This window comes from Capricornis sumatraensis, chromosome 9 (assembly GCF_032405125.1).
Source record: "Capricornis sumatraensis isolate serow.1 chromosome 9, serow.2, whole genome shotgun sequence".
Classification (NCBI taxonomy): Eukaryota; Metazoa; Chordata; class Mammalia; order Artiodactyla; family Bovidae; genus Capricornis; species Capricornis sumatraensis.
The window spans coordinates 15,588,113-15,616,026 of NC_091077.1; the positions used below are offsets into that span (position 1 = coordinate 15,588,113).

At 55.9% G+C, this 27,914-nt stretch overlaps 1 protein-coding gene across 4 annotated transcripts in view; it reads right to left on the reverse strand.

Moving 5' to 3' along the window:
- Nucleotides 1–692: 692 nt before the first annotated feature.
- DOCK6 (dedicator of cytokinesis 6) overlaps nucleotides 693–27,914 on the reverse strand; it is a 47,418-nt gene continuing 20,196 nt past the window's right edge. Inside the window, exons 15-50 of one of the 4 annotated variants that reach the window (XM_068981494.1) lie at nucleotides 26,833–26,950; nucleotides 26,688–26,758; nucleotides 26,357–26,495; nucleotides 26,169–26,270; nucleotides 25,434–25,520; nucleotides 24,456–24,687; nucleotides 24,076–24,237; nucleotides 22,871–23,034; nucleotides 21,844–21,948; nucleotides 19,570–19,662; nucleotides 19,239–19,334; nucleotides 18,443–18,583; nucleotides 15,144–15,257; nucleotides 14,847–15,017; nucleotides 14,358–14,497; nucleotides 14,097–14,266; nucleotides 11,827–11,987; nucleotides 11,380–11,562; nucleotides 10,608–10,734; nucleotides 10,226–10,310; nucleotides 9,983–10,079; nucleotides 9,714–9,848; nucleotides 9,256–9,408; nucleotides 8,644–8,802; nucleotides 8,428–8,528; nucleotides 7,353–7,545; nucleotides 7,122–7,265; nucleotides 5,642–5,773; nucleotides 5,535–5,549; nucleotides 3,877–4,002; nucleotides 3,689–3,778; nucleotides 2,915–3,151; nucleotides 2,407–2,550; nucleotides 2,206–2,312; nucleotides 1,363–1,524; nucleotides 693–884 (exon numbers count right to left, since the gene is read on the reverse strand). In XM_068981494.1, coding sequence (XP_068837595.1) covers nucleotides 842–884; nucleotides 1,363–1,524; nucleotides 2,206–2,312; nucleotides 2,407–2,550; nucleotides 2,915–3,151; nucleotides 3,689–3,778; nucleotides 3,877–4,002; nucleotides 5,535–5,549; nucleotides 5,642–5,773; nucleotides 7,122–7,265; nucleotides 7,353–7,545; nucleotides 8,428–8,528; nucleotides 8,644–8,802; nucleotides 9,256–9,408; nucleotides 9,714–9,848; nucleotides 9,983–10,079; nucleotides 10,226–10,310; nucleotides 10,608–10,734; nucleotides 11,380–11,562; nucleotides 11,827–11,987; nucleotides 14,097–14,266; nucleotides 14,358–14,497; nucleotides 14,847–15,017; nucleotides 15,144–15,257; nucleotides 18,443–18,583; nucleotides 19,239–19,334; nucleotides 19,570–19,662; nucleotides 21,844–21,948; nucleotides 22,871–23,034; nucleotides 24,076–24,237; nucleotides 24,456–24,687; nucleotides 25,434–25,520; nucleotides 26,169–26,270; nucleotides 26,357–26,495; nucleotides 26,688–26,758; nucleotides 26,833–26,950 — 4,699 coding nt within the window. In that variant the 3' untranslated portion in view covers nucleotides 693–841. Of the gene's footprint in view, nucleotides 885–1,362; nucleotides 1,525–2,205; nucleotides 2,313–2,406; nucleotides 2,551–2,914; nucleotides 3,152–3,688; nucleotides 3,779–3,876; nucleotides 4,003–5,534; nucleotides 5,550–5,641; nucleotides 5,774–7,121; nucleotides 7,266–7,352; nucleotides 7,546–8,427; nucleotides 8,529–8,643; nucleotides 8,803–9,255; nucleotides 9,454–9,713; nucleotides 9,849–9,982; nucleotides 10,080–10,225; nucleotides 10,311–10,607; nucleotides 10,735–11,379; nucleotides 11,563–11,826; nucleotides 11,988–14,096; nucleotides 14,267–14,357; nucleotides 14,498–14,846; nucleotides 15,018–15,143; nucleotides 15,258–18,442; nucleotides 18,584–19,238; nucleotides 19,335–19,569; nucleotides 19,663–21,843; nucleotides 21,949–22,870; nucleotides 23,035–24,075; nucleotides 24,238–24,455; nucleotides 24,688–25,433; nucleotides 25,521–26,168; nucleotides 26,271–26,356; nucleotides 26,496–26,687; nucleotides 26,759–26,832; nucleotides 26,951–27,914 lie in introns of all 4 variants that reach the window. The other 3 variants (XM_068981497.1, XM_068981495.1, XM_068981496.1) reach the window with 3 other exon arrangements.

Below are 27,914 nucleotides of genomic sequence, written 5' to 3' on the forward strand. Positions count from 1 at the left end.
GGCGGCTGCGGGGGGCGGGAGGGGGCGGGGCTGGCCGGGGTCCAGCTCCTGGAGGGCGGGAGGCGGCGGTGCTGGTGACTGCGGAAGGTCACCCCTCCCCCAGCCGCCCAGCGCAGGCCTGGTACAGTGACGTGACCACCGCGGGGCGGGAAGGGAGGGGTGGGTCAGCGCGAGGCCGCAGACCTCAGCCAAGGCCTGGGCTCCACGGCCAGCCAGATTTGGTTTCCAATTTCAACAGCACCAAGCCTCTAACTACTGGCTGCCTCAGTTTCCCCATCTGTAAACCGGGATAAGAATGCTGCCTGCCTGACAGTGGTGTTGAGATGATTCTGTAACCATGAAGCAGGCTGTCCCTCATGCAGCCAGGCCCATAGATGGGACAGTGTCTTTCTGGGTGGCAATTATACAGATCTGGGCTCTGGGCAAGGGCTTAACAAATGTCACTATTATTCCCCATGAACACACATGACATTGTCATTTGTGTTGCCCTCCCCACTAGAATGTCAGCTCTACAAGGGCAAGAACTTGCATGGGTTGTCACTGCTGTCTGTTGCACCCAACTAGTTCTCAGTGTCCGTCATCAACAATTAGGTCGAGTATGCACCTGGGACCCAGCCCCCAGAGACCACACCACACAGGCTGTTTACAAAAACCATTTTAAATTAGAAAAGACAAGAAGCATCAGTGCACACAGACGAGAACAGAGGAACAGAGGGCCCAGCCCTGTGCACGATGTGGGCGCCTCACAGCCAAGTGGGCAGTGGGAGAGACTATCAGGAAGGCACAGGTAGCTGAGGCCAGGGTCCTGGTTCCTCTGGGAGTGGCTCCAGGCCCTGTGGGCTCAGAGGTCAGTCTTCCGGAAACTTGCTCTGTTCAAGGAGTTCCTGGGGGAGGGAGGAATGAAGCAGATCAACACCGGCACATGGTCCCCAATTCCACAATGCTCTCCAGCCATCACCTCCTCCTCTGCCTCCCACTACCTTCCTTCCCCTCCTCCCCCTCCCCCTCCCAAGATCCTTCTATGGTCATCCTGACTCCTTTAAGGTTGGTTCTGATCCAGCCGTGGAACTGGAGATTCCTTCATAGAATCCACCACTGGAGATATGAATCATACCCCTTTGACAGATGTGGAAACTGAGGCTCAGAAAAATGAAGTCACATGCCTGAGAAATAACCTGGCTAGGGTCAGAAATGGTGGCTCAGAGCTTGAATATTATGTACATGTGCAAGTGTTCACATGCACGTGCAAAGCCCCAAGCACCTGTGTTGATGGGCACACGTATGGTAGCCCCCACACTCTGCCGGGCTTTGCCTGCCCCATCTCGCCCTCTCTGGGGTGGGCGGGGGACTTGGGTCAGGCACCTGAGGCCGGCTGTGTTTGGTGCCAGCAGCTGGGGCAGGCGTTGGGTGAGCAAAGGCTGCAGAGCCTCCCGTAGGCGGGAATAGTTGCGCTCCAGTTCCCGATGGTACTCCTTCTGGTCCGGCCCAATCAGGGCTTTGTTCTTCCGCAGCGCATCCTCACACCTGAGGACCAGATGGCTCAGTGGTAAAGAATCCGCCTGCCAGTGCAGGGGACCTGGGTTTGATCCCTGGTCTGGGAAGATTCCACATGCTGTGGAGCAACTAAGCAAGCCCAGGTGCCACAACTACTGAAGTCCATGGGCTGTAGAGCAGCACACCGCAATGACTGAGTCCATGCGCTGCAAATGATGAAGCCAGTGGGCCCTAAAGCCTGTGCTCCACACCGAGAAGCCATCGCAGTGAGAAGCCCACACACAAGGGTAACCCCCACTTGCCACAACTAGAGAAAGCCTGCGTGCAGCAATGAAGACCCACCCAGTGCAACCAAAAAAAAAGGATTAAAAAAATGAGCGGTGAGGAGGCCATGAACTGGGATCAGGCATGCAGAGGAGTAATGGGGGTCTGATAGGTGGATATATTGTTGTTCAGTCACTCAGTCGTGTCTGACTCTCTGCAGCCCCATGGATTGCAGCATACCAAACTTCCCTATCCTTCACTATCTCCTGGAGCTTGTTCAAACTCATATCCACTGAGTCAGATGATGGACATGACTTAATGGAAATCAGAGAGGCCATAAAGGGGGGTCAAGTTGATAGACTGGCTGTACTGGGGAGTCAGGTAGGCAGAGAGTCATAATAGGGGGGTGGTTAGAGGGGCCCTGTCCGGGGATGGGGTCAGGCCTACTTTTTGCAGAAGTCTTTAAAACAGAGCCGCAGCTTGTTGTGATGCCTGAAGAGCTTGGGGTCTTCTGGGATCTCTGCCAGAAACACCTGGGCTACCTCCAGAGGTCCCTGTGGGGTGACAGGGGCTCATGAAGCCGTCTGCACTCCACCACCCCCTGCCCCCGTGGGGCTTTGGGCAGCCTGCTTCCCCTGCCAGCCGTGCCTGGTTCACAGTGGGCCCCACAGAGCCCTGCAGCACCATCTGCAGCATCTTGGCATCAGGAGGGTCCTGCTCAGTGGCGAAGGCCAGCTCCCGAGTCTTCTTTTGCATGTCCTCGATGGCCACCTCCACCGGGGTCAGCACCGTCTGTGGGGTAGGGATGGGCATGCATCACTGGGTGGGGCCTGGAGATGCCCTGACCCAAACCAGCCTGTGGCAGCTTGGATCTTGACTAGGGGTTCATAGGGGTCCAAGAGCCTGTGTAAGGAACTGGGTCTGGGGGCTCCTGCCTGCCTGGGTCTGGCAGGGTAAGGGTCAACGTTCAGCTGCTTTTGGCGTGCTGTTGCTAACTCTGGCCTGGTTCTAGTCCAGACTTGGGTCAGTGAGGTCTGGAGGGAGGGGTTTCAGTCTGCCAACTAGGGCCTGGAGGTTGGAATTTGGGGGTCCCCTGCCTCCCTTGGTCTGGCGTCTCTTCACCTCCCCACTCCCTGGGCCGCCCCTGACCACCCACCTCCTCCCGGTGGCAAACACGGATTCGGGTCTTGATGTAGGGGAAGGCGTGGGCCGTGCTCAGCAGTGTCTTGCGCTTATGCTGCTCTGGCAGTTCGCCGTGAGCACGCCCGTCTGGCGTGAAGGGTGTGCAAAACAGGAAGGTTCGCAGCCCATAGTTGCGGTCGAAGTAGGTCACCCGGTCCTTGAGCTCATAGGTGTCAAAGTGCGGCTCCACGTATGTGATCTGGATGTAGGCCTGGGGTGCAGGGCCCAGGGGTAAGGGTTTCAGCCCCAACACACACAGCTGGGGTTTGCCGGCCTCCCACAGGGGCCCCATCCCTGCAGAAAGGGGGTTGAGCCTCCCTGGGTCTGCAGGCTTTGGGTTCTCAAGTCTCCCTATGTCTCAACTGGGGCTTTTCTGGTGGCTCAGACAGTAAAGAATCTGCCTGCAATGCAGGAGACCAGGGCTCAATCCCTGGGTTGGGAAGATCCCCTGGAGAAGGAAATGGCCACCCACTCCAGTATTCTTGCCTGGAGAATCCCATGGACAGAGGAGCTTGGTGGGCTACAGTCCATGGTGTTGCAGAGAGTCAGACATGACTGGGCGACTAACACTTTCACATTTCATCTGGATGTATGGGAATCCCTGAGGAATAGGATTTTGGGGTCCCTGAGAGAGACCAACTTTGGAGTTTCCTAGAGAAATAGGATTTGAGGGGCCATAGGATGTGGTGCATGGAGTCTCTGAATATAGGATTTGGGGGACCCTGGGGAGATGGTCGGAAGCCTTCACCTTCTGCGGGTCCAGCTTGGTCTTATCCACAGGGTTAGAATCTTTGATGATCTCGACCACATCCTCCCCGAACCTCTCCGTGTAGAACTCCTGGGGACACGGGGCTGACTCAGGGCCACATGGCTGCAGCCCCCATGCAGCCCCAGGGTAGCCCAGTGCCCTGACCACCCCCCACCTCCAGGACGTGCCTCCAGCCGGTGTGAGATCTCAGCCAGCTTCGTGATGGATGGCTCCTTGTACACGAACTCCTGCTCATCCAAGTCACCAAAGCGGGAGCCGTAGAAGCCCACACGGAAATATGTCCCAAACACGCGCTGGGGCTGTGGGAGAGCTGCTATTGACCTGGAGGCCCCTACCCCAGAGACACGTGTCCTCCAGCCCCATGTGCAGAAGATGGGGGCATGGGTGGAGGACTGGGGGGACCCCAAGAACATCACATCACAGGCAGAGACGTGGACCTGGCCAACTGTCCACTGCCCACACCCTCGCTCTTTCTCTCCAGCCTATCTGCTGCTCCCTCAATCTTTATTCTCATTGAACACAAACCCTGAGTTTCTGATTCTCCCTCTCGTTCCATGCAGTTCTTCAGAGTATGGATCTAAATATGCAATGAGAAACAGGGCTCTATTGCTCACAGCTCGCTTTTCAATGTATGTGTGGCTGGGTATATAGTTGTTGTTTAGCTGCTAAGTCATGTCCGACTCCCTGCAACCCCACAGACTGCAGCCTGCCAGGCTCCTCTGTCCATGGGATTTCCCAAGCAAGAATACTGGAGTGGATTGCCATTTCCTTCTCCAGGGGATCTTCCCAACCCAGAGATTGAACTCCCGTATCCTGCTTTGGCAGGCAGATTCTTTACCACCGTGCCACCTGGGAGCCCCGGGTATACAGTAGGTGCTCAATAAATGCACATGTGGCTGAAGGAAGTCATAGTTGTCTCTTGCTCTGGGACAGAGGCTCTGGTTCCCTTGTTCCAGGGCATCCCCTCCCCTCCCTGATCTAAGTTTGGAAAGAGGACTCCCCCTCCTCCCACCCTAGGTAGATGACCCACCACCAGGAAGGACGGGGGTGGCTCATGTTCACTCACCAAAGCGGATCCAGGTAGGGTGGGGTGGGCACCAGGAGAGGGAGGTGGGAGCCAGGGGCAGAGAGACAAAGTCATTGCAGAGGTCAGAGGTCAGAGGTCAGAGCCCCCAACCCCCAGGGTCCTGGTTATGCAGCCCGATGACAACCATTCTATGGGTAGGGAGATCCGGGGAGGGAGGAGACCCGCCTGCCCTGCCCGGCCCCCACCCAGCCCTCCCGCCTTGGCTCTGGGTTCCTGCCATCTTTGGCCAGAAAATTCTCCCCAAACTAGGAGATGCCTAAAAATAGACCCAAGTAGGGAAGAGGCAGAGAGGGGGAACATGAAATGGCAAATGAGCAGAGATCCTGGGGGAAGTTGAGGAGACAGGGAGGCATGAGAGACCCAGAGACACACACAGAGTAAGCAAGCAAGGAGACAGACAGGGAGAGATGGATGGGAAGAGACCAAGAGATAGAGACAAAAAAAAACAGAGGCAGAGGGCGGGAGCGGGAGGCCCCCCCTTTCAGGCGGTGACCAAGCTGGCCCTGCCTGAGGGAAGGGTGTCACTGGAGAGCTCCCAGCTGGGTGAGTCACAAGCTGCCCTGGAGATCTGGGGCAGGGAGGGGGACCTGGGGGGAAGCACTGGGGGTGCGTCACTGGTCATCGCCCACTGAGCCCCTGTGGCCAGGCAGCCGTGCTCCGCCAGCGCCCCCTGGTGGTCCCCGACCACTGCTGACCAGTTGTCATGGGGGTCCCAGAGGCAGGTAGGTGGCCACTCACCTCCCAGCCGGAACTCTGTGGTGGGAAAGAGAAAGGGCAATGTCAGCTGGGGATGGCAGGGGTCAACAGGGGCTGGGGCTGGGGCTGGGAGGGCCTCCTGGGCCCACCTGGTGCATGATCTTGGTGAAGGCCTCCTGAAGTTTGCCGTGCACGGCAGCTAGCTTCTTGTAGTCGCGGTGGGCTTCCAGGATGGGAATGAGGGTCTTATAGACCTCGTTCACGGCCTCGTAGAGCCCGCCCTGGGGATGAGGGTGTGGGAATATGTCAGGGTTTCTAGCACCTACCCTGGTCTTCTCTCCTGCCTGGACCAACAACGCTCCGACCCACTCCCCCAGGGTGCCATCTTCTATCACCTCCTCCAGGAAGCCCACCCTGACTGCATCTGCCCCAGATGGGGTACCAGCCGTTCCACTCAGCCCTTACAGACATCCTCTGTGGTCTCTACCATTCTACTGTGGACCAGGTGCTGTGTACATGTATGCTTTATCCATGTTCCGTCATTGGTAGGAGGAGTCATTTTCTTTTTCCCTATCCCTCAGACAGGAAATTGAACCCGAGACAGGAGGGGCTCCCCAGGACCAGTATCTGAATGTAAGCCCTTCTGGCATGATGCCTAAGGCCTCCACACACAACTGCCTGCTGGCACATGGTAATAGGCACTCCTGAGTGCCAGCCAGGGCCAACATCAAGCTTGGCACACAACAGGTGTCCCGAGCTATTTGCTGACTGTCCGAGGTCTGTGTCCACCATCTGGCTTATTCCCAAAGCCTTTGTCTCTGAGACTCCAGCAAAGTAACAACAAGAAACACAACATCAAAAAAACCGCTAGGGGCTTCCTTTGTGGCTCAATAGTAAAGAATCTACCTGCCAATGCAGGAGACAGGGGTTCGATTTCTGATCCAGAAAGATCTCACATGGTGCAGAGTAACTACAGCTATTGGGCCTGTGCTCTACCGCCTGGGAGCCGCAACTACTGAAGCCTGCGCACTACAACTAGAGAAGCCGTCACAATAAGCCCGTGTACCACAACTGGAGAATAACCCGTGCAGCAAAGACCCAGAACAACCAAAAAATAAATACAAACAAATAAAATTTTAAAAAAAAAAAGGAAAAAAAGAAGGTTCAATGTAAAGAACTGAAACGGGATGGTAAACATAGGTGGTCACTGATTTTCGGTGCTGGGTATGAGGGGTGGTGGGGACACAACTTTATGTGTTCTTGAAATTTTTCATAACAGAAAAGAATTTTAGGGACTTCCCCGGTGGTCCAGTGGTTATGACTCCATGCTCTCACTGCAGGGGACCAGGGTTCAATCCCTGGTCAGGAAACTAAGTTCCCCAAAGCCTCCAGGTGTGGCCAAAATAAAAAATTTTTTCAAAATGGTCACTGAACATACTCAAGCCTTACCCATGTACCAAGAGTTTTAAGGGGAGGAAGGCAGGAAAGCGGCTTCAGAGACACCCAAATCCTCCCTGACAAGTCTCCTGCGCAGAAAGCGTCCTCCCAGCAGCTCCATCTGGAATCTCCCGGAGCGGGTGTGGGGCCCAAGAGCGGAAGCACGCCACTGCCCCGGGCCCTGGGCCTCACCATGGTGAAGTAGACGGCCGCTTGCTCCAGCAGCCCCACCAGCCCCATCTCCGTGAAGTGCTTCCCGGAACAGAAGCCCTCCTCATCGGGTGAGAGGATGTCGTCGGAGATGGCGGACTCCTCCAGCACGTTGGACGAGATGTTCTGGGGTGGGAGGTGGGCTCAGAGCCTGGTCTTTTACCCACACGTGCCGCACCCCTGCCCGCCACGACCCCCACCCCCGCCACTCACCTGGAAGGAAACGCAGCCCACAGGCAGGTGGCGGCTGTCCTCCAACAGCGCGAGGTACTCGGCCACCAGGGCGGCCGCGTGCACCATGCACTGCGCGGCCTCCGCGTGGTTGCCCAGCTCCGCGTGCTTCCCCGCCATGTTCTGCAGCCACGTCAGCCGCAGGTCTGGGGAGCCCTGGTAGCCCCGGGCGATCCTAGAGCCCGGGTGAGGGCGATGGGAGGTGGGAGGAGGGTGGAGGCTCACCTCGCCCCTCACCGCTCGCCCCTCACTTGTCCATCCCCTCCTGTTACCCCAGCCATCTGCCCCAGACCACCTCCTCACCTGAATCTTCAGTCACCTATCCCTCCCCTCACCTGTCTCACCTGTCCATCCCCTTACCTGTCTTCTCACTGTTCTACTCATCTTTCTTCTCAGCAGTCCTCCTCCTCGTCTCCCACTGACCAGCCAATCTCCTCACCTGTACCCCATTCACCTGTCTCACCTGTCCAGCTCTCACCTGTCTTCCCATCCACCTGTCCATCATGGCCTCTCTTCCTCTAGGCACCTGTCTCCGATCTTACTCCACTCCACACCTGTCCATCCCTTCACAAGTGTCACCCCCTCACTTGTCCTTCTCGTCAGTCTACTCTACCTGGAACCCTGAACCAGGTCACCTGTCTGCCTAGGGCCCTCCCTTCTGTATGCCCCCTCCCTCCCCTGGCTGCATTACCTGGGCCCCCATCTCCCACTCCCCAGTTTCCTACAAAACACTCCTCTCTCCTCCAAAGCACTTTGCTCTCTTGATCTGTCACCCCTTCATGGGTCGGCACCTCACCTGCCTCTCCCACCTGTCTGCCTCGCCTGTCCTGGTTCTGCTTGGTCACCCCGATCTGGATGACCCTCTGGTACCCTCTCCTTTTGCTCCTTTACCTGCCCGCACCTCACCTGTCCTCCCTCTCCCTTGGTCCTCATCTGTCCGCTCTGCTGGTCCCTCACCACTTGTCCATCCTTACTGGTCCTCTCGTTACCTGGACGCTCCCCTGCTCCCTCCCACCACCCCCTCTCCCCTCGCCTGTCTGTGACCGGCCCTCCTCACCTGTACATGAGGTCGATGAGCATCTCCGGGTCTTCCTGATGCTCCTTCATCTTCACCGTGTCCGTCAGGATCATGTGCAGGTTGAACATCAGGTCCTGGACCTGGAGTGGGGGAAGGGCCAGCAGTGATGTGGCCAAAGTGGTGGGGTCAGGGGTCAAGAGGGTGGGGCAAAGACCCTGGCTGTGGAAGGTGGGGCCAGGGCCCCCGGAGGATCACCTGCTCGGCAAAGGTGCTGTCCCGCAGCCCCACGTCCTCCTCGGCATAGGTGAGGATGGTCTTGAGTGAACGTCGCAGGTGCTCTTCACTGAAGTTCTGTGTTGTTCCCACCAGGGACGACAGCGACATCGTCACTTGCATCTTCACACGGGCAAAATTCTGGGTGGGCCGGGAGGAAGAGCGCGCCTGCCCGTGGGCCTTCTTGGCCTGCTGGCCTCACCCCTCTCCCCTTCTGCCTCGCGTCTGTTTGATCCAGATCCCTGCTCAGGACTGCCCTGGTAGTCGAGTGGTTAAGAATCTGCCTGCCATGCAGGGACACGGGTTCGATCCCTGGTCGGGGAAGATCCCACATGCCACGGGGTAACTAAGCCTGTGCACCACAACTACTGAGCCCACGTGCTGCAGCTACTGAGGCCCACAGGCCTAGAGCCTGCACACCGCAGCAAGAAGCCACTGCAGTGAGAAGCCTGTGCACAACTAGACAAAGTCCAACAGAGCCCGGCCTGGCAAAAGCAAATGAACAAATACAACTCATTAAAAATTAGTAAGGAACCCTCATCAACGGCCCTCCCTGGAGCCCTGTGTAGACCACGCCCCCCGCTCCCCGCTTACGTTGCCAATCTCGAAGTTCTGGCGCATGAGGAGGTAGAGGGAGGCGCTGGCATGGGTGCGGATGGCACTGATGCGGCTGCCGCAGTGGCGCAGGAGCCTCAGGCAGAGGTCGGCACACAGCTCCGTGTCCTCCTCAAACAGCAGCTCTGGGAACTGGCCCCCGCGCCCAAGGTGAAACAGACACCAGTGAGCTTCTCCCTGTTCTGACTCAGACAGTTTCCCATCGGGACTTGGGCAGAAGCACAGGGCTCTTCTGCCTTCTCCGGCCAAACCAGCAGGCTTTGGCATCTGAGCCAGTTTAAGCCCTTGCTGCGTGACTCCAGGTAGCTGACTCTGCCACTCTGACCCTCAGTTCCTCTGCACACTGTGGCTAAGGAGTGTGTCTGGGCACACAGCAGGTGCTCAGTGACTGGGCAGTGACTGTTACTCTAAGAGGTGTGGCTGTCAGAGATACTCACCTTGGACACCAGAGCCCGCTGTGTGGCCAGGCCGTGCTGCAGGAAGAGGGCACTCTGGGCGCTGCCCAGGCTGTATAACACCACCTTCAGTACCGCGCCTAGGATGCTCTCCCGGGCCTCTGACAGCATCACCGTCTGGCAGGCCAGAAATCCAGCTCTTAGAGACTGGGGTGGTTATGGAGTCAGGGAAGGAGAGGGGTTCTGAAGTCAGAGATCACAAGGCCCACTGGTGGGGCCAGAGGTCATGGAGATGCTGGATCAAGCCATACCTGCACGATGATCTCCAGTGTATCCAGGACCACCAGGCTTGCCTCGGTTGCCAGGTTCCCGTCTACCAAGGCCTCGTGTTCCATTTCATCCTTGGTCCTAGAGGGGATGGGAGGGGCTTGGGAGGGCCTCTCCTGGCCAGACTGCTCCCCCGATAGCTGGGCGCTTTCCCTTTATCTGCCCTGGGGGCGCAGTTCTCTGGAAACTGATCTAACCCCTGTGAACTATGTCCCGCCTTCACCCACTTGTCCACACGGTCCGAGGTTTGTCTCCAGTGTGTGATGCTCTTCCGCCAGCGTACGTTCTCCTGGTTCCCAAATGGGCTCCTCTCTGAGACACACAGGTGGGTGTTCACACATGTGCAAAAGCATAAGGACACACGTGACCATGAAAAGATACACACAAGGGATCCCTGTGAGGTCACTGGATGATGTGGACGCCTGCGGAGTGGACGCGGTTAGACATGAACAGGGAAACCCATGTGCCATGTGTACAGAGATAATGTGTGGACTTCTGGGAAAAGTGAGCCAGACAGACAGGCGGAAACGACTCCCGTCTTGGGGACCCTTGTACAAAGTGTGGGAGGCGCTGAGTGGGGACATGTGTTGGGGTACACCTTCCTCTCACCACGGCTCCGTCGCACCATCTCCTGTCGGGCTCCGATGGTGCCCAAAATAGCTTCCTCCAGTCGGGCCTTCATGTCCAGCGATTTCTTGAATGTGAGGCTGTTGATGCGTTCAAAGGCCTTCTTCCCCTGAGACGGCAGAGAACAGGTTCAGGGTTGACTCTGTCCTTTTCTGTGGGCTAACCTGGTCTGCTTTTTCTGGCCCTATCCCTCCAGGAACCTGTGCTTGCAAACACAGTCCTCCCCTTTACAGCAAGCTCTCAGCACCTCCCAGATTCTGTTCATGAAGGAAATTTTCCCTTTTTGCTTTGGTTCAACACGTGCTCATGTGCTCACTTGCTAAGTCATGTCTGACTCTTTGCGACCCTTTGGACTGTAGCCCACTAGGCTACTCTGTCCATGGGATTCTCCAGGCAAGAATACTGGAGTGGATTGCCATTTCCTCTTCCAGGGGATCTTTCCAACCCAGGAATCAAACCCACATCTCTTGCGTCTCCTGCATTGGCAGGTAGGTCCTTTACCACTGAGCCACCAGGGGACTGAGAAAGGTACATGGACTCTTATTATTCCTTGATTTCTATCAGGAACTCCTCTCAGAGGCAAAACTGTAGGAGCAGTTTGCTGGTAACTTACAACACTGAAACAGTCTACCCCTTCCCCCTAGCAACTGCACAGTCCACCCCTGCACACCCAGCCCATGTCACTCCAGGCGCCCCCCCACCATGTGTCCTCAATCTGGCCCCCATGCCCCAGTCCCCTGCCCAACCTTCAAACCTTGTACTCAAAGGCAGCCAGGCAGAGGTACAGCAAGTCCAAGACACGACCCAGCTGAGGGAGGGTCAGGTCCGCAGCCCAGCGCTGCAGCAGGGCCGGCTCAGCGTTCTTCAGGACCCATAGCACACACACCAGCAAGGTCCGACTGGACTCAGCAGAGAGGGCATAGCCTGAGCGAGCAGCCTGGGGAGGGGACAGGGGGCTCAGAAGGAAGAGAGTTGACCTTCGTTTTCTCCATAGTGAAGTGAGAACAGGCCAATTGGTACTTTATTACCTAACTTCTATTACTGGGTTATCGGGCACACGATGTCCAAAATACAACCAAAAAATCACAAGACATGTGAAGAGGTAGGGAGATGTGATTGATAAGGGAGAAAAGACATTAGACACAGGCACAAAGATGATCGGATGTTAGATGGTGTCTCTGGCGACAAGGCCAGTACTCACCGTCGCTGGGCCCTGGGAGATACTAGCCCGGGAGCCAGGGGCCAGGGGGCCACCTGCAATGGCCATGGCCACCGAGGGGTTGATGGTGCCTCCCGCATCCCCTTCCCCTTCTGTGTCCGAGTCGAGCATAGAGGCCAGTCTTGAGCGTTGACCTGGGCCCTCTGGGATGAGAGAGCCAAGAGAACTCAGTTAGTTCTGTCTCTTTCTCAAATTTCAGCTCAGAGGTCACCTCCTCAAGGAAGCCTTCCCTGATACCACACCCCTAGACCAGGGTGCGATCTCTAGTTATTGACTCCCAGAGCTCACTTATTGTATTTGCAATTAGAGACAGTCACCGTGCAACTAAGATCCACAAAGGCCTGGACTGTATCTATCTGCTCTGGCCACTCTATGCTCAATGCTTAGAACATGGCCTGGTACACAGGAGCAGTCATTGTAAAGATGATGATGACATGGTAACAACCGTAATAATAACTGCTGCTGCTATTATTATAGCATCAACTGACACGGACATGGCATTTCTTACGTATCAGGTGGTGTTCTAAGCACTTTAAACTATTAACTATTATCTTCAACACAGCCCTATGAGATAAGTGCTTTTGTCATCCTTACTTTATGGAAGGGACTGAGGTAAAGACAGGTTAAGCTGGGGTCACATAGTAGGTAAATGGTAAAGCTAAAATTTTAACCTAAAAAGTCTGGTCCCAAAATCTATGATCTTAAAAGATTATCCTCTCCACTCACTCCCATAACAGTATCATCACAGAGAGTTGCTACCAACAAATACAGAATAGGTCTCAGCCTAGAGATTCTTGAGATACAAGGTCAACAGAATTTTACTCAAGCTCCAGCCCAGTTTAACATGGATTTCTGACTGGATTGAGATGATTCAGCCCCTTATCCTATCTGCCTAAGAGAAGGAAAGACAAACCCTCACTGGGCAAAGAGGACATTGCCTCACTCCTGATGGCCCTTTTACACACAATGTCCAAACTACAAGAAAAAAATCAGAAGATGTGAAGAGGCAGGAAAATGTGATTGACAGGGGAGAAAAGACAACAGAAGCAGGCATGGCACAGAGATGATCACATACTGAAGTGAGCAAACAAGGACACTGAAATAAAAAGTAGAGGATTTTCCTGGTGGTTCAGTGGCTAAGGCTTTGCACTCCCAATGCAGGGGGTCTGGGTTCAATCCCTGGTCAAGGAACTACATCCCACATGCTGCAACTAAGAGTTTACGTGCTTCAACTAAAGACCTCAGATGCTGTAACTAAGACCCGGTGCAACCAAATAAAGAAATAAATTTTTAAAGATGAAATGTAGAAAAGATGCACAAACAAGGATAAAAAGATGGAGAATGTCAACAGGCAGCTGAAATCTACAACAAAAAACATCAAATATTACAAGTGAAAAATAAAACATCTGAAATTCAGAACTCAACCAAGGCCGTTAACAGAAGACCAGACATAGCAGAAGACAGAGGTCGTGAGCTCAAACACAGGTGAAAAGCTTCCTAACTCATGCACAAGAGAGCAACAGAATGAAAAGCAGAACAGAGCACAGCAGACACGTGTAACAGGATCGGAAAGGTCTAACATACGTGTCATTGGAGTCCCAGGAGGAGAGAAGAGAGAAAACGAAGCAGAAAAGAAAAAAAAAAAAAATCAAGAGATAACAACTGAGAGTTTCCCTGAAATGACAAAGGGCATCAACCCACTAATTCCAAGTCTGTGTGTTTCAACCACAGTGCACACTTGTTTATCAAAGGTGCTGGTCAATGTGCAAATTAATGAACACAAGGCTCTAATTGCCCTCTCACCCTGATGTTCCCCACCTCTCCCTCCTCCCACCTCTTTTGAACAGATAATTCATCTCCCATTTATCGTGCACTGACAGTATTCCAGTCCGACACCTCCCCAGATTTTCACAAAATCCTAGGAGCAGTTGGTACTATCACTGTCCCCATTTTACAGGTGAGAAACTTGAAGCTCAGCAAGGTTAATGGCTTTCTTGAGGCCCTGTGGCAGGACTTAAAGCCACTTCTCTGATGCTAACATCCAGGTTTTTTGCTCCTTGCCCACTTTTTCTGACTTGAGCCTTTTCTGACCTTGAGGCTTTCCTGGGGTCCTGTGGCAGAACTTAAACCCGCTCCTCTGACCCTAACACCCATGTTTTAACTCCTTGCCCACGTTTCCTGACCTGAGCCTTGTGGGATCAATCAGGTCCCCAGATGGTAGAACCCACCCCGCCCGACCCTGCCCTGCTGACCGGCAAAGTCATGCAGCCGTGGCAGTGTGTCCCGGGAGAGTGACAGCAGTGGCAGGTATAGCTCGGCCACCCGGGCCTTCACGGTGGCCTCGGCATAGCGGGGGTCGGCGTCATGGCTGCAGAGCAGGGTGTGGACAGCACAGATAGCCTTCTTGTGCAGCAGGGACGCCCTGTAAAGTAGTGAGGTGCTCAGGATGGAGTGGGTGTGGCTCCTGCACCCTACCCCCCAACCCCGAGGGACCAGACAGGGCCTGCACTCACCCCTCAGCCTCAGGTTCCATGGCTAAGGCCAGTTCCGTCAGCAGGAGCCCGGCCAGGAAATGCTGCTGCCGGAAAGGCCCACTCAGCTCGAACATGCTGATCACCTTGGGGTCTGGGGCCTGGCTGGAGAAGGTGGAGCTCTGGAGAGGATGGGGGACAAAACAGGGGATCAGGGGGTCAAGGGTCAGAGGGAAGAGGTCGGGGTTAACTCATCTGTGAGATGACAGGGGGCTGAGTCCAAAATCAGAGATCTTAGAAATGGCAGATGGAATGCCAGTCTGGGAGTTAGAAGTAAGAAATCAGAAGCTGGTCCTCCTGGGAAGTTGCTGAGAATGCAGGGTCAGAGGTGAAGGGTCAGCGAGAAGGGGTCAATCCCTTGAGCAGTGGCCTATGTGTGAAATGGACAGAGATGAGGGGACCGCAGAGGAAGGGCTGGAAGGCAAGAGGTCGATGGGTCAAGAAGAGGCATCAGAAGTGAGGCCAACCCACCTGGGACGCAGTGGAGGACACAGAGGGCGAAGGCGAGGCGGGGGGCGACAGAGGACAGCAGGGGAGGTTGAGGGTCACGTAGTGCTCATGGCTGCACAGGATGCGCGTGAAGTCCATGCGCAGGGTCAGCAGCACTGCCGGGTTGGGGGCCGACTGCAGCCGTGTGGCCACCTGCAGGGGAGGGGTTGGCAGGCGACATTAACGTGGTTCTGCCCACCCCCCACCCACATCCCCCGGAGGACTGCCAGCCCCGCCACGTTCGTTCAGGTGCGCCGTGCCCACCACGCCCACTTCTACCTGCTTGTAGAGAGCCCGGACCAGGCTGAAGACGAAGCCGCGGTCCACCAGGGACAGCAGGTCGCTGAGGAAGAAGGCCAGGCTGGCGTTGAGGCGCTCGGCCAGCTCCGCGTCCTGGGGGCACAGGGCCTGTCAGCCCACGCCCACTCGCCCCATCGAGCCTCAGTCCCTGCCCTGGGCCTGGCTCTCGCCAAGGCCACCAGTGACCTCCAGGAGCCGGGTCACTGCTGCAAAGCCTTGGGCCTCCTTGACACGCCCTTGTCTCAGCTCCAGCCTCCTGGCCTTCCTGGTTGTCCTCCTCTCTCTGACTAGCCCTTCCCTTCCCCCCAGGTAGGTGTCTACTCTCCATCCAGCTCTGTTGAGGGCACTCTGTTTTCTTCTCTCACCAGATTTTATTTAGTTAGTTTTACAAGTATTTATTTATTTGGCTGTGCTAGGTCTTAGTTGCAGATCTAGTTCCCTGGCCAGGGATCAAACCCTGAGGCCCCTGCATGGGGAGCACCGAGTCTTAGCCACTGGACCACCAGGGAAGTCCCCTCTCTCACCAGATTTCAGTAAGACAACGCAGATGGCAGAGACTGGCTGCTAACCCTCATAGCCTCTCTTAGGTATTGGGGCCCTTTCTCAAGAGTTCAGAGCTGGGTAGGGACTACATTTCCCAGCCTTCCTTGCAACTGAGAAAAATCATATGACCATATTCTGGCCAATGGAATTTGAGAAAAGTGATGTGGCGGGTCCTCCTGTTCCCACCACCTTGAAATACCTGATGTGGTGGGTACTATGATAAACTGAGATGGCCAGGCCCACACTGCGGAGCTCCCTGCAACCCACTTATGCTCAGGAATAAACTCTGGTCACATTTAAACCGCTTGTGACGATATTCAAGCAAATTAACCTCTGCCCTGACTGATAAAAGTAACATGTTTCAAAGACACCTAACAGGATGCTATTTCAAGAGAAGCCTGGGGACTTCCTTGGTGGTCCAGTGGTTAAGCATCTGCCTACCAATGCAGGGGACACAAATTCGATCCCTGGACTGGGAAGATCCCACGCACTTTGGAGCAACTAAGTCCATACTCTACAACTACTGAGCCTGTGCTCACAACAAGAGTTGTTCATTCGCTAAATCATATCTGACTCTTTACGATCTGACGGATTGCAGCATGTCAGGCTCCCCTGTCCTTCACTGTCTCTGGGAGTTTGCTCAAATTCATGTCCATTGAGTCGATGATGCTATCTAACCATCTCATCCTCTGCCGCCCTCTCCTTTTGCCTTCAATTTTTCCCAGCATCAGGTTATTTTCCAATGAGTTGGCTCTTTGCATCAGGTGGCCAAAACAAGAGAAGCCACCACAATGAGAAGCTTGAGCACTGGAACTGGAGCATAGCCCCCTGCTTGCCGCAACTAGAGAAAACTCGTTTACAGCAATGAAGACCCATCACAGCCAAAAACAAATTAATTAAGGAAAAAAGAGAGAGGGGAGGCTAAAGGATGAGAAAGAAGGAACAGTAAGTGCAAAGGCCCCGGAGCAGGAATTGCCCAGCAAGGGGAGGAACAGTAAGGAGGCTGACATGGCCTCAAGGCCCAGCTGCCCTCCTGTTCTCGTGAGTTACCCTATGGGCTCACAAGTTAGCCTCAGGGGTTCTCGGGTCCTGTGACAGAGACAAAATACAAAACCCGCCTGAGCTCCAAGTCCACGGGAGGGCAGAGACAGGGTCTGCCTGGTGCATTGAACCTGATATAATTGGATGCTCCATAAATGTCCAGTGAAGGAATGACTGCTGGGACCCGTCACCGATGCCCCCCCAGTGGCTGTGACGAAGCTGCCTCTCAAGGGTGCTGTTCTTCCCCGAGCCCTCTTGAAGGGGGGTTTCCTCGTAATATGAAACTTAGCTCTTAGGGAGACTTTAGTGCAACCAGGTCAAGGCCTTTGAGATCAGCCCAAAGGTCACGGGGAATTGCACAAGAGCCAGCTTAGGCTGGACTGGCATTTCAAACATCTGGAAAATTCCCATCAAACACAGAAGTCCCCTTTCTCTTTGGAAATCAGACATTCTAGACTTCCCCGGTGGCTCAGTGGTTACGAATTCACCTGCCAATGCAGGAGACACGGGTTTGATCCTTGATCCGGGAAGATTCCCACATGCTTCAGAGCAGCTAAGCCCATGGGCCACAACTACTGAACCTGTGCTCTAGAGCCTCGAAGCCACAACTACGGAGCCCACCTGCCACAACTACTGAAGCCTGCATGCCCTGGAGCCGGTGCTGCACAACAAGAAGCCTGCCCACCGCAACTAGAGAGCAGACCCCACTCTCCGCAACTAGAGAAAGGCACAGCCCAAAATAAATAAATTAAATAAAGTTATACAAAAAATCAAAATAAATTAATTAAACAAAATCGTTTTAAAAATCGAACATTCTGGCCACAGCCAGTGGGCACGTGCCCTCTGGTCCACCAGAAGCCCTACTCTCCCAGCTGAAGCTGGTGGTGAGGGTTCAGATCTCCATTCTGCCCCTTCCCAGTCATGTGATATCAGGTTATTAGTCATTCTCTGCCTCAGTTTCTCCATTGGTAAGATGGAAAAAAGAATAACACTAAGTTCATGAAGCTGCAGGGAGAGTTTAATGATGGGATCCACCTAAAGTATTCAGGTACACAGCAAGTGCTCAACAAACGCATAATTTTATTATTATCATTATTATCTGCACAGTTCCTGTGAGCACTAGAATTAGTGGTTCCACGTCTGGATAACTGTCAAAGTTTCAAATATCAATGTCCGTTTATTGAGTACTTACTGTATACTGGCACTGTTGCTAAGGGCTAATGGGTCTGCCCTGGCACCTCCCTGCCCTCCCCAACTCTCATTCCCATCCTTGGTTAACTCCGCTGCAGCCTGAAGCGTAGGCTTTCTAACTGCTCACTGCTTTCCAGCAGAGGCAGTCCTGCCCCAGGGCCTTTGCAACTGCTGTTCCCACTGCCTAGAACATTCTTTCCTTGGATATCACATAGACTGCTCCTTTACCTCCTTCAAATCTCTCCCTGACAGCTCCATGAAAGCAAGGAACTGGGTCTACTTTGGTCACCACCGTCTGTCTCTAGCTCCCAGCCCAGGGCTGTGCACACAGTAGGTGCTTTAAGAAACAGATGTTGAGTAAACGGACCCATCCAATGCATGGGATTTGTGTTCTTGCAGCCAGGAAGCACCGGGCAGATTGGCACCCCACCTGGCTGGCTCCATGTCTTCCCTCAGGATCCCCGCCCCACCCCCCCACACCGTGGAGGCCCCACATCCCTCACCTTGTGGACGCGGGTGATAACCTCCAGGCCTACAGAGCCCACCAGGGCTGCAATGTCGTCCAGGAAGCGTCCAGGGAAGCGAAGTTTGCGGGGTGTGTCCAGCTTCTGACCCAGGAGCAGGTGCAGCATCATGCTTTTCACCTGGGGGCCAAGTGAGAGGACGGGGGGTGGAGATGGCTTGCCAGAAGGGGGTGGAACCTGGGGGACTGTGTGATGGTTTGAGGTGGGCTAAAGGTGGGCATAAGGGATCCTGGGACCTGACCGTGTGGGTGGGGCCCGAGAACGGTGGGCGAGGCCTGAGAAGGCCATGGGTGGGGCCTAAGCGAGGGCTAGCTAGAGGGGTAGGAGGCTGAGAGAGAGCATGTGTGGGGCTAGAACTGGTCTCCAGTGGTCAAAGTTGGGCGGTAGGAATGAGGGTGGGGCTTCAAGGCCCACCAGATTGAGGTGGGGGCAATTACTGTCAGCAGGAATAGTTCAAGGCACCTCTTGAGGAGTCTGGGGGCGTGTTCAAGTCTGATCTCAATAGTTTCCTTCTGTCTCTTGGGGATGAGGTAGGTGGGTCTCCTTGCTAGGTAGAGTTTCTCAATGGTGTCACAGGAAAAGTGGGGAGAAAATCCTTCACACAGAGGAGGGGGTTTCAGGTAAGTTTCAGGGGCTCTCCAGGGAGAGATTCCCTTAGGCATCTCTTATCTCCATGTGGGGGTCTCTTGGGGCCATTTCTCAGGGGGCTTAGGTGCAATCTTAAGAGAGTCTCTCCAGGGGCCCTTGCTCTCGGGCAGGGAACAGGGAGTCTCACCATGAGCTGGAAGAAGAACCAGGCGTGCTGCAGGACGGCTTCGCGCACAGCACTGCCGCTGACCACCCACTGCAGGGCCAGCTCCTCATGTAGCAGCTGGGAGCAGGGGCAGGGGTCACGGAGTGCAGAGGCACCCACGCTGTACCCCCAGTGTGACAGGGGAGGATGCAGCTGGATGGCTCGGGGTCAGAGCAAGGGGAGGCCATGCAGGAGGAGAGGGGCCAGAAGCAGTCAGTGCGCCCTCTCCCTGGCTCTCCAGACCCCACTGGACTTGGGCGGTCAAGGGAGCTCTGGACCTCAAAGTGCAGTCACCCACCCCGTCTCCGACTACCTTCTGCACAGTGGGTCTCGGCTGGGTGGTGGGCGGGGACGAGGAGGAGCTCTCGAGGCAGGAAGAGGTTCGGCTAGAGCTGCGGTCGATGGCCTATGATGGAATGGCAAGGGGATGGGATGGTGGGGGGTGGGGGGCGGTTAGTGTGGGTATAGACGGTACGGATGGAGAAGAGAGACGGTCAGCAGCGTGGATGGAGGGGAGGTGTGCCCATGTGGACGGACAGTGGGGGCGTGGATGGAACGAGCAGTGTCAATAAATAAAGACAGCAGTGTGTGGATTCAGACGGAGGAGGCATCAAAGTGATGGAAGAGATGAGAATAAGCAAAGCACAGTAAGGAGGTGACAAGCAGGGTGAAGGGGACAGGTGAGGATGTGGACGGGAGCCCGTCGGAGGTGAGCGCGGAAAGAGCAGGACCCGGCAGACAAAAGTAAGAGAAAAGGGGGGGTGGGGGGCATGTAGGTGGAGAGAATGAAATCAACATAGATGGAGAGGATAACGTGGGCAGAGGCAGGGAGCGCGAGTGGGGTTGACGGTGGCGGGTGAGTGAGTCCATGAGTTCACCGATGGACAGAGGTCAACAAGGTGGAGTGAGAGTGTAGACAGGGGCGCAGAGCACAGACAAAGGGGATTGAAGGGGAGAATGGAGGAGGAGAAAGAAGGAAAAGAAAGATAAGGACGGAGGAGGTGAACTGATGAGAGGCAGCAGGAGCAGCCGAGAGCTCCAGGTTCCAGGCCTGGCCCCACTCCAGCCTTACTTGGGGCCTCGCCAGGCCTCAGCTTTCCCATCTGTGAAATGGGCATGGAGAGCTCAAGCTCTACTTTCCCCACCTCCTTGGCTGGTCAGAAGGTGAGGCCACTGACAGGGAGAGGAGATGACCCAATGATGGAACTGGCCCAGCCCTGGAAACTGCCCAGGCCCTTGCCTCGAGCATGAGGGGGCCCCCACAGCTCCCACAGTCCCAGCCACACACCCTGGGCTCCCTGGTCTACATCAGATGGGCCACCCACTGCCAAGGCCTGCCAAGGCCAGCCTCACTGCCGCCTCCCGCCTCCTCCTCCTGAGGTCCGGAATGCCTGCCCTCTTGACACCTTGCCACCTGCAGTATGCCCTTCCAAGCCCAGCTGACACCCCAGAGAACTGAGGGCACTGTGGGGAGGACTGTTCAAAACGTCAGGGGGGTGCTGGAAAGGCCCACGAAGCCAGACTCTCATAAATCTTAGAAGCCTGCCCAGAAGTTCCCCTGCTCAAGCTGTGAACAGTCCCCTGGTTGCCATGCCGTGCAGGTTGCCTAGGTGACAGGCACAAAGCTGGAACACGTGGCCTGGGGCCAAGTGTGCAGGGATCTAGCCTTGGGTGCCCAGGGGCCTCTGAGCTTGCTCCCAACCTCTGCAGAGCCTTTCCCTCCACCTGGAACACCCACTCGTCCCTGGCTGGCTCTATCTCACTCTTTAGGTCACCTTCTAGGAGAGACTCTTCAGACCGCCCTGTCTTGGTTCACTTCCTTGCAGACATTTTCGCCTCCTGCACTTACATAGTCGTGTGTTTGTTTGATAGGCATCAATCTCCCCGACTAGCCAGCAGCTCATGGCCGGAGGATCTCTCTCCCCAACGAAGTCCTATCTGTGATGCCCTAACTCCTTCCCAGGCTTGGGGCCGCTGCACTGAACAGCAAGTCTTCACTACTTCTGAAAATTCAAAGCCTGGAGTGCAGAGTGATCCCCTAACAGAACCAGGACTCATCCCAGGACTATCTGATGGCAAAGCCCCTCCCCACAACTAGGAAGGGGTCCCTCTGCCTGAAATGGGGTGAGGGAGCCAAGGTTCAGTTCCGCCCTCTGGGCATCATTCAGGTTGCTGTGTCAAGGGGACAGTTGAATCTCCTGAACAGAGTGGATTAAGGGGAGAGAGAGAGGCCATGCAGAAGTGAGGTTAGAGTGGCTGGGTCATCTGCATGCTATTTGCATACTGCCCCTCCCTTTCTGTCACTGCACATCATTTGCATGCTATTTGGACACTGCTCTGTCCCTTCTGTCTCTGCCTGAGGCTGTGGTCTGTGTGGCAGTAAAAGGATCATGAAGATGCCCATGTTGCTTACACCATCCACAACATCCATGCCACAGCCCCAAACGAAGGCAGGAGGTGGGGGGTGGGCCTCCCGCCTCCTCCAGGCAGCCCCCCTAGGTTAGTCGGCAGCAGCCAGGAAGGTGGGAGGAGCCCATGCTGAGGTGGGGTGATGCACGTGCAGGGGCACGTCAGGTAGGGAGGGCACCTGTCTGGGGTCAGCCCCGCAATAAGGGGGGGCCCGTCGCAGCACAGCCTTGCTGCCTCCGGGAGCATAAGCAGCATTCACCCAGGAGTGTGAGCGGTCGATACCCTGGAGACACACGGGTAAGTGGGAGTGTCTGTGGGCAGAGGGCAGAGAAACCAGCAACAAACACGGAGCGTGCTCACTGCCCTGGGCCACACATGTGCTCACGTGGACACCCACATGTGACCCTGCAATACATGTGTACAAAACACGCACAGGGTATGTGTGTATATGCCTCCCACATGTGTCTGTGCATGGAATACACGAGTACACGCAACCGTGTTCCAATATGCGTGGGCAATGTGCACATGGGCGGCCCCTGTGGATACATGCGTGTGGCACATGTGGAAACACCCCGCTGCGCTACGTACAGGCTGCTCCTTTCTCAAGCTCCAGTCACCCATCCGTGGGTCAGCCTAAGAATCCAAGTCACAGCTCCTGAACTGACAGCCAGAGCCCAGCCCTGCTGTCCAGGGTCAAGTTTTTATTTTTGCCATTCTGTGTGGCTTCTGTGAAGGAAACAGCAGCCCACTCTAATATTCTTGCCTGGAGAATCCCAGGGACAGAGGAGCCTGGCAGGCTAAGGTCCACTGGGTCACAAAGAGTCGGACACAACTGAAGCGACTTAGCACACACACACACACACACACACACACACACACACACACAAAGAGTCGGACACAACTGAAGCGACTTAGCACACACACACGCACACACACACACACACACACACACACACACACACACACACACACACACACACGCATGTGGCTTGCGGGATCTTAGTTCCCCAACCAGGGATTGAACCCGCACCCTTGGCAGTGAAAGTGCGGAGTCCTACCCACTGGACCGCCAGGGAGGCCCCAGGGTCAAGCCTTCATCTGTGCTGTTGTCTGTCGTTCCGTTTTCCTTCACACTGAAATCTTTCACCCACCCACACGGCAGCCATGACCCCTGAGGCTGGCGCCAGCAGGGGGCCCTCACCTACCTTGCTGGCCAGGATGCGGGATACCTCGTCATCCACAGAGCCAGGGGCCACGGCCAGGTCGGGGTTGCTGCTGCTGATACTCTTAGAGCGTGCCAGGTAGAGGCTGGCGGGGCGGCCAGGGCCACGGGCCAGCGTGGCAGGCTGCACCGTCACTGGAGGGGCCCCTGAGGACGGAAGGAATATGCTCAGCCCCCTGCCCACCTGCCCTGATGACCTCCTGTCCCTTCCCAGTCAGATGCCCTTGGCGAAGTCACTTCCTTTTTGTGTGTTTTGTTGTTGTTGTTGTTTTGGGGTTGTTCTTTTGGCTGCATCACGCAGCATGAAGGACCTTAGTTCCCCGACCAGGGATTGAACCCACGTCCCCTGCACTGGAAGCAGAGTCTTAACCACTGGACCTCCAGCGAAATCCCCAAAGTCACCTTCTGCCTCTAAACCTCTAGGTTCCTCACCCATAAAATGGGTGTAATAGTGGCTCAGCCTCATAGCAATTTTGAGAAGGATGAAAAACACGGACTGCTCGGCATATTGTATGTGTCCAGAGGGGTTACTGGCTATTACTAATCATTTAGCAAATGAAAATATCCAACTTTACTGAGTGTTCACTGTGCCAAGTATTTCACACGGATTACTATGCCATTTGGACTTCCCTAGGGGCTCAGACGGTAAAGAATCTGCCTGCAATGCAGGAGACCTGGGTTTGATCCCTGGGTCAGGAAGATCCCCTGGAGAAGGAAATGGCAACCCACTCCAGTGTTCTTGCCTGGAGAATCCCACGGACAGAGGAGCCTGGTGAGCTGCAATCCATGGGGTCGCTGAGTGACTAACACCTTCACTTGCCATTTATTATTACTAACACTCCCACAAGAGGGGCACTAGTATTATCGTTGTTTAAAAGATAGGAAGACAGGCCAAGAGAGGTAAAGGCATTGCCTGAGGTCACAGAGCTCACAGGCAGAACTGAAAGCCAAACCCAGGCTGCTCTGATCCAGTCCCTGCTTGCTAACTGGCTGAATCGTTTGTCAATAAAATTTATAGAGACCACAGTCCTGGGGCTGGGGTACAAAGTTCTCTCTCTCGCTCTCCTATACCTTGTATAAACCAACCAAGGCCTGTAGCCTCAGGACCTTTGCACATGCCTTCCTTTTGCTTAGGATGCTTCCCTCCCAGGTATTTCTTGTGCCCCAGAGTCTCCCACCGACACTCACCACCCGGGAGGCTGGGCTCTGTGCCAGGCAGTCGAAAGGCATAGTAGACATATGCAGCCAGCAGTGGGCAGTGACCACGGGTGTCCTGGGCACCCTCTAGGCTCCGGTGGACGAGGCTGACCACATGGGCCATTGCTTCAAAGGCGCCACGACCCAGGTTCACTGCCGGGCAGAGCAGAGGTTAAGTTCCAAGCCCCTACTTCAGGGCCCAAGGGGGTCATGTGGTCTTCAAAAGGTCAGGGGACTAGGGGACTGAGGGGCCATTTTTCAGATTGGAAAGTTGAGCCCAGAGAGATAAATGGGCTATGGGAGGTCACCACTGGTCACTGGGCCCACTCTCTAGATGGGGGAAACTAAAGTCTGAGGCTGTGACAGCTCACCAATCTGGCCACCAATGACCGGGGGTCGCACAACCAGACGAACGAGCTTGTCCAGTACGTGGTGGGAGAAGGCGACAAGGGGCTCGGGGCTGGCGAGGCGCAGGGCTGCCAGGCTGGCCCGCAGCTCCTGCTCCACAGTGCCCTCGCTCAGCACCGCGTCCTTCAGCCGGAATGGAAAGGCCCCCTCCTCCAGGACGTGCACCAGGGTGAAGAACTTGTCCAGGTGGGGGTCCTGGCGGGGGACCAGGTGAGCGGGGTAGGAACAGGGAAGGACCCGGGGTGAGCAGGGAAGGACCTGGGGTTTGAGCGGGAGACTGAGTGGGTCAAGACAGCGAGGCTAGAGACCAGTGAATGGAAAAGAAATGAGGAGGGAACTTCCCTGGTGGTCCAATAGTTAAGAATCCACTCGTCAATGCAGGGGATGTGGATTCGAACCCTGGCCCGAGAAAATCCCACATGCCCACGGAGCAACTACGCCTGGGCACCACAATTACTGAGCCCAGGCTCTAGAGCCCACATGCCCCAACTACTGAAGCCCACACACTGCAACTAAAACCCATGTGCCTGAGAGCCTGCACTCCACAAGAGAAGCCACCGCAATGAGGCTCCCATGCACCGTAACTAGAGAGGAGCCCCCACTCACTGCAACTAGAGAAAGTGTGCGCAGCAACGAAGACCCAGCACAGCCAAAAATAAATAAATAGATAAATTAAAAAAAAAAAAAAGACAGGCGCGATCACAGACATAGCAAGGGGCAAACTGGGGGCAGGGGAAAGACGAGAGACCATGCAGAAAAGGGCAAAGCTCCAGCTGCGATGGCCATTGGCATGGCCACCCCCGCCTGAGTCAGCAGCTTCCCTGGGAGCCAGCCTTGCTGACCAAAGTCACGTCCATGGCCCAAGGCCAGGCCTCCCAGGACAGAGGAAAGTGTTGCCCAACCCCAGGGCCAGACTCCTGGGTTGCGGCCCCGCCCCCTACCTGGGGATGCACAGAGGACACAGCTGTGAGCTCCACGCTGAACACGCCCTTGTGACCATCCACCCAGCGCATGCCCGGCAGCGCCACCTGTGGGAGGGACACGCCAGGTGGACACGGGCCCACCCTCCCCCGCCCCGACTCAGGCCACCAGCTCAGCCATTGCGACACTGTGGCCTGACTGTGGCCCTGCCTGGGGGAACTGCTGGGCACCTTGCCCCCTGGCCCCGTAGCCCAGCCCAGAGATGGGGGCGGATTGTGGGCAGCACTGACGGGGGTCCCCTGGGCAGGCTCAGGGATGCCCAGGACGCTCATAGGAGAAGGGAGACTGAGGCTGAATGTTATTGGAGGGAATGAACAGAAGACAGAATAATGAGAGGACCTGGTGCAAATGAAAGGGTTTGTGCGAGGTTGACACAGCATTCCCATGGGGAGGAAGTGCTCTGGGGAGAGTGTCAGGCAGGCAGGGCTGCAAACAGGGGCCTGAAGCGGCGAGGCAGTGGGGTCTTGGTGGGGAACAGTGAGTGCAGAGGTGGGGGGGCATTAACAAGGGAGGGACACCCCACAGCAGGGAGGGATACACATGGGGCAGGAAGACACACGGGATTAATAACAGGGATGGGTGTGATGAGACCTCAACAGAGGACAAGGCGCCAGGGGTGCTGCGGGAAGGAAAGCAGGGCATGACTGGGGTTCTTGGGACCCGGTGCTGGTTGGCAGGGGGTCCAGGGCACGCACATCCGGTGTGAGCACGGAGTAGCTGGGCGGGGGCTGGTCTACCGACACGGGGAGGCAGAAGGGGCCCGTCCTCAGGCGGCCGTGCTGCAGCAGTGGGATCCACTGGGGAGAGACAGGGGGTCAGATGTGGGGCCGGACAAGGGCCAGGAGGGCGGGGCATGGATGGGGAGAGGCGGTGGGGGGCTCACAGTGAAGCCCACAGGAGTCTCCAGGGCCGTGCCAGGCCGGGGCTGGCAGCTGACGTGGTAGAAGGTGAAGAGCAGATGGTGGTTCTCAGTCACGCAGGCGGGAAGACGCAGCTTGAACTCCTCGTAGAACTCGGGAGACCTAGGGGGCCGGGCTGGGGGTTCTGCTGGGAGCTGGGCTCCCCCTTGCCTGTCTCACCCCCTTTGCCAGGCCCCACTGTTCCTGCTGTCTGCCTCAGGTGCCCCCATTTGCACTCCAGGAGCCTGCCCATCCCCCGCACCCCTCTTCCTGCCCATCTGTACCCTCACCAGTCCCCCACCCCAGCCCACATACTTGTTATGGTAGACCACCGGTGTGAAGGCTTCACGGGTAAATTCACTGCAGCTGGACTTGCCAAAGATGACCTGGGGGGAGCAAAGGCATGAGGGACTGGCTGGGGACCAACCCCCGCCCCCCGCCCCTGGGTCCAGCCACTGACCGGCAGGGCCTGGCTGGGGTCCTCGCCTGCCATGTACTGCACTCGCACGGCGAGGTTGCGCACGGAGCCCTGGCGGCTGCTGAAGTTGAGGCTGTGTGGGTACACGTACAGCAGGCTCCTGCGGGGGAAGGGGCATGTCCACGTCAGAGGGACAGAGAGCCTGGGGGACAGCGGCCACCCCACCGGGACACGGAGGGCTGGGTCAGGGACAGTGATGGGCAGCCGGCGGGTGACGTGAGTGCAGACAGTGGGCAATAGACAGGTACCATTCAGAGCACAGATGGGGGAACAGAGTGACAGAGGGTGGGAATACAGAGGGACTTCAGGGCCACTGAGGGTGCACGGTGAGGCAGAGGAGACACACAGGTGCTCAGGCCCAGGCTGACCTGCGCCTCATCCAGCTCAGGAGCCTGACTGCCCCTTCCCTCAGAAGAGGCCCCTGGAGTTATATGGCCTCTCTCTCAGCTGGGGAAATGGAGGCAAGAGTTGGAGGCAAGAGCAGGGCTGAGGTCAGGGTTCTGCCTCCCTCCTCCAGAGTAAGCTTGTACAGGCCCCAGCAGCCCCCTGGGTCTCCGCTTCCCTAACTATATAATGAGGGCATCAAGCCTCCCAGCTGAGCCTTTGTCATTATCAATGATATTAAGCAACAATAATGTTAATAATTGCACCAAACACTAATGCGGGGCCAACTGTGTGTTGGGTTTTGTTCTAAGCACCTGACGTGAAACGACTCATTTATTTCTTACCAGTAGCCTACTGGTGGGGGGGACCTCACATCATCCCCCATTTCACAGTCACAGGCAGGGAAACAGAAGCACTTGCCCACAGTCATCCAGGGAGAAACACAGCAGTGAGCACTGATCCAGGGCACATGGAGGTCCTGGAGTCAGGCTGTGTGGCCTTGAAAGGATCTCCACCACCTGCTCCCCTAGCTCTTAACCAGGTCAACAAAGACTCGGGCATTGCAGGCTTGTGAGGAGGTTAGGAGACCAGCTACTGTGTAATAGCAGCGGGACAGCTCTGGGTGAACCACTGGCGATCATAAAAGCCTCACTGTTACTGCGGTTACTGTTGTGTCCATC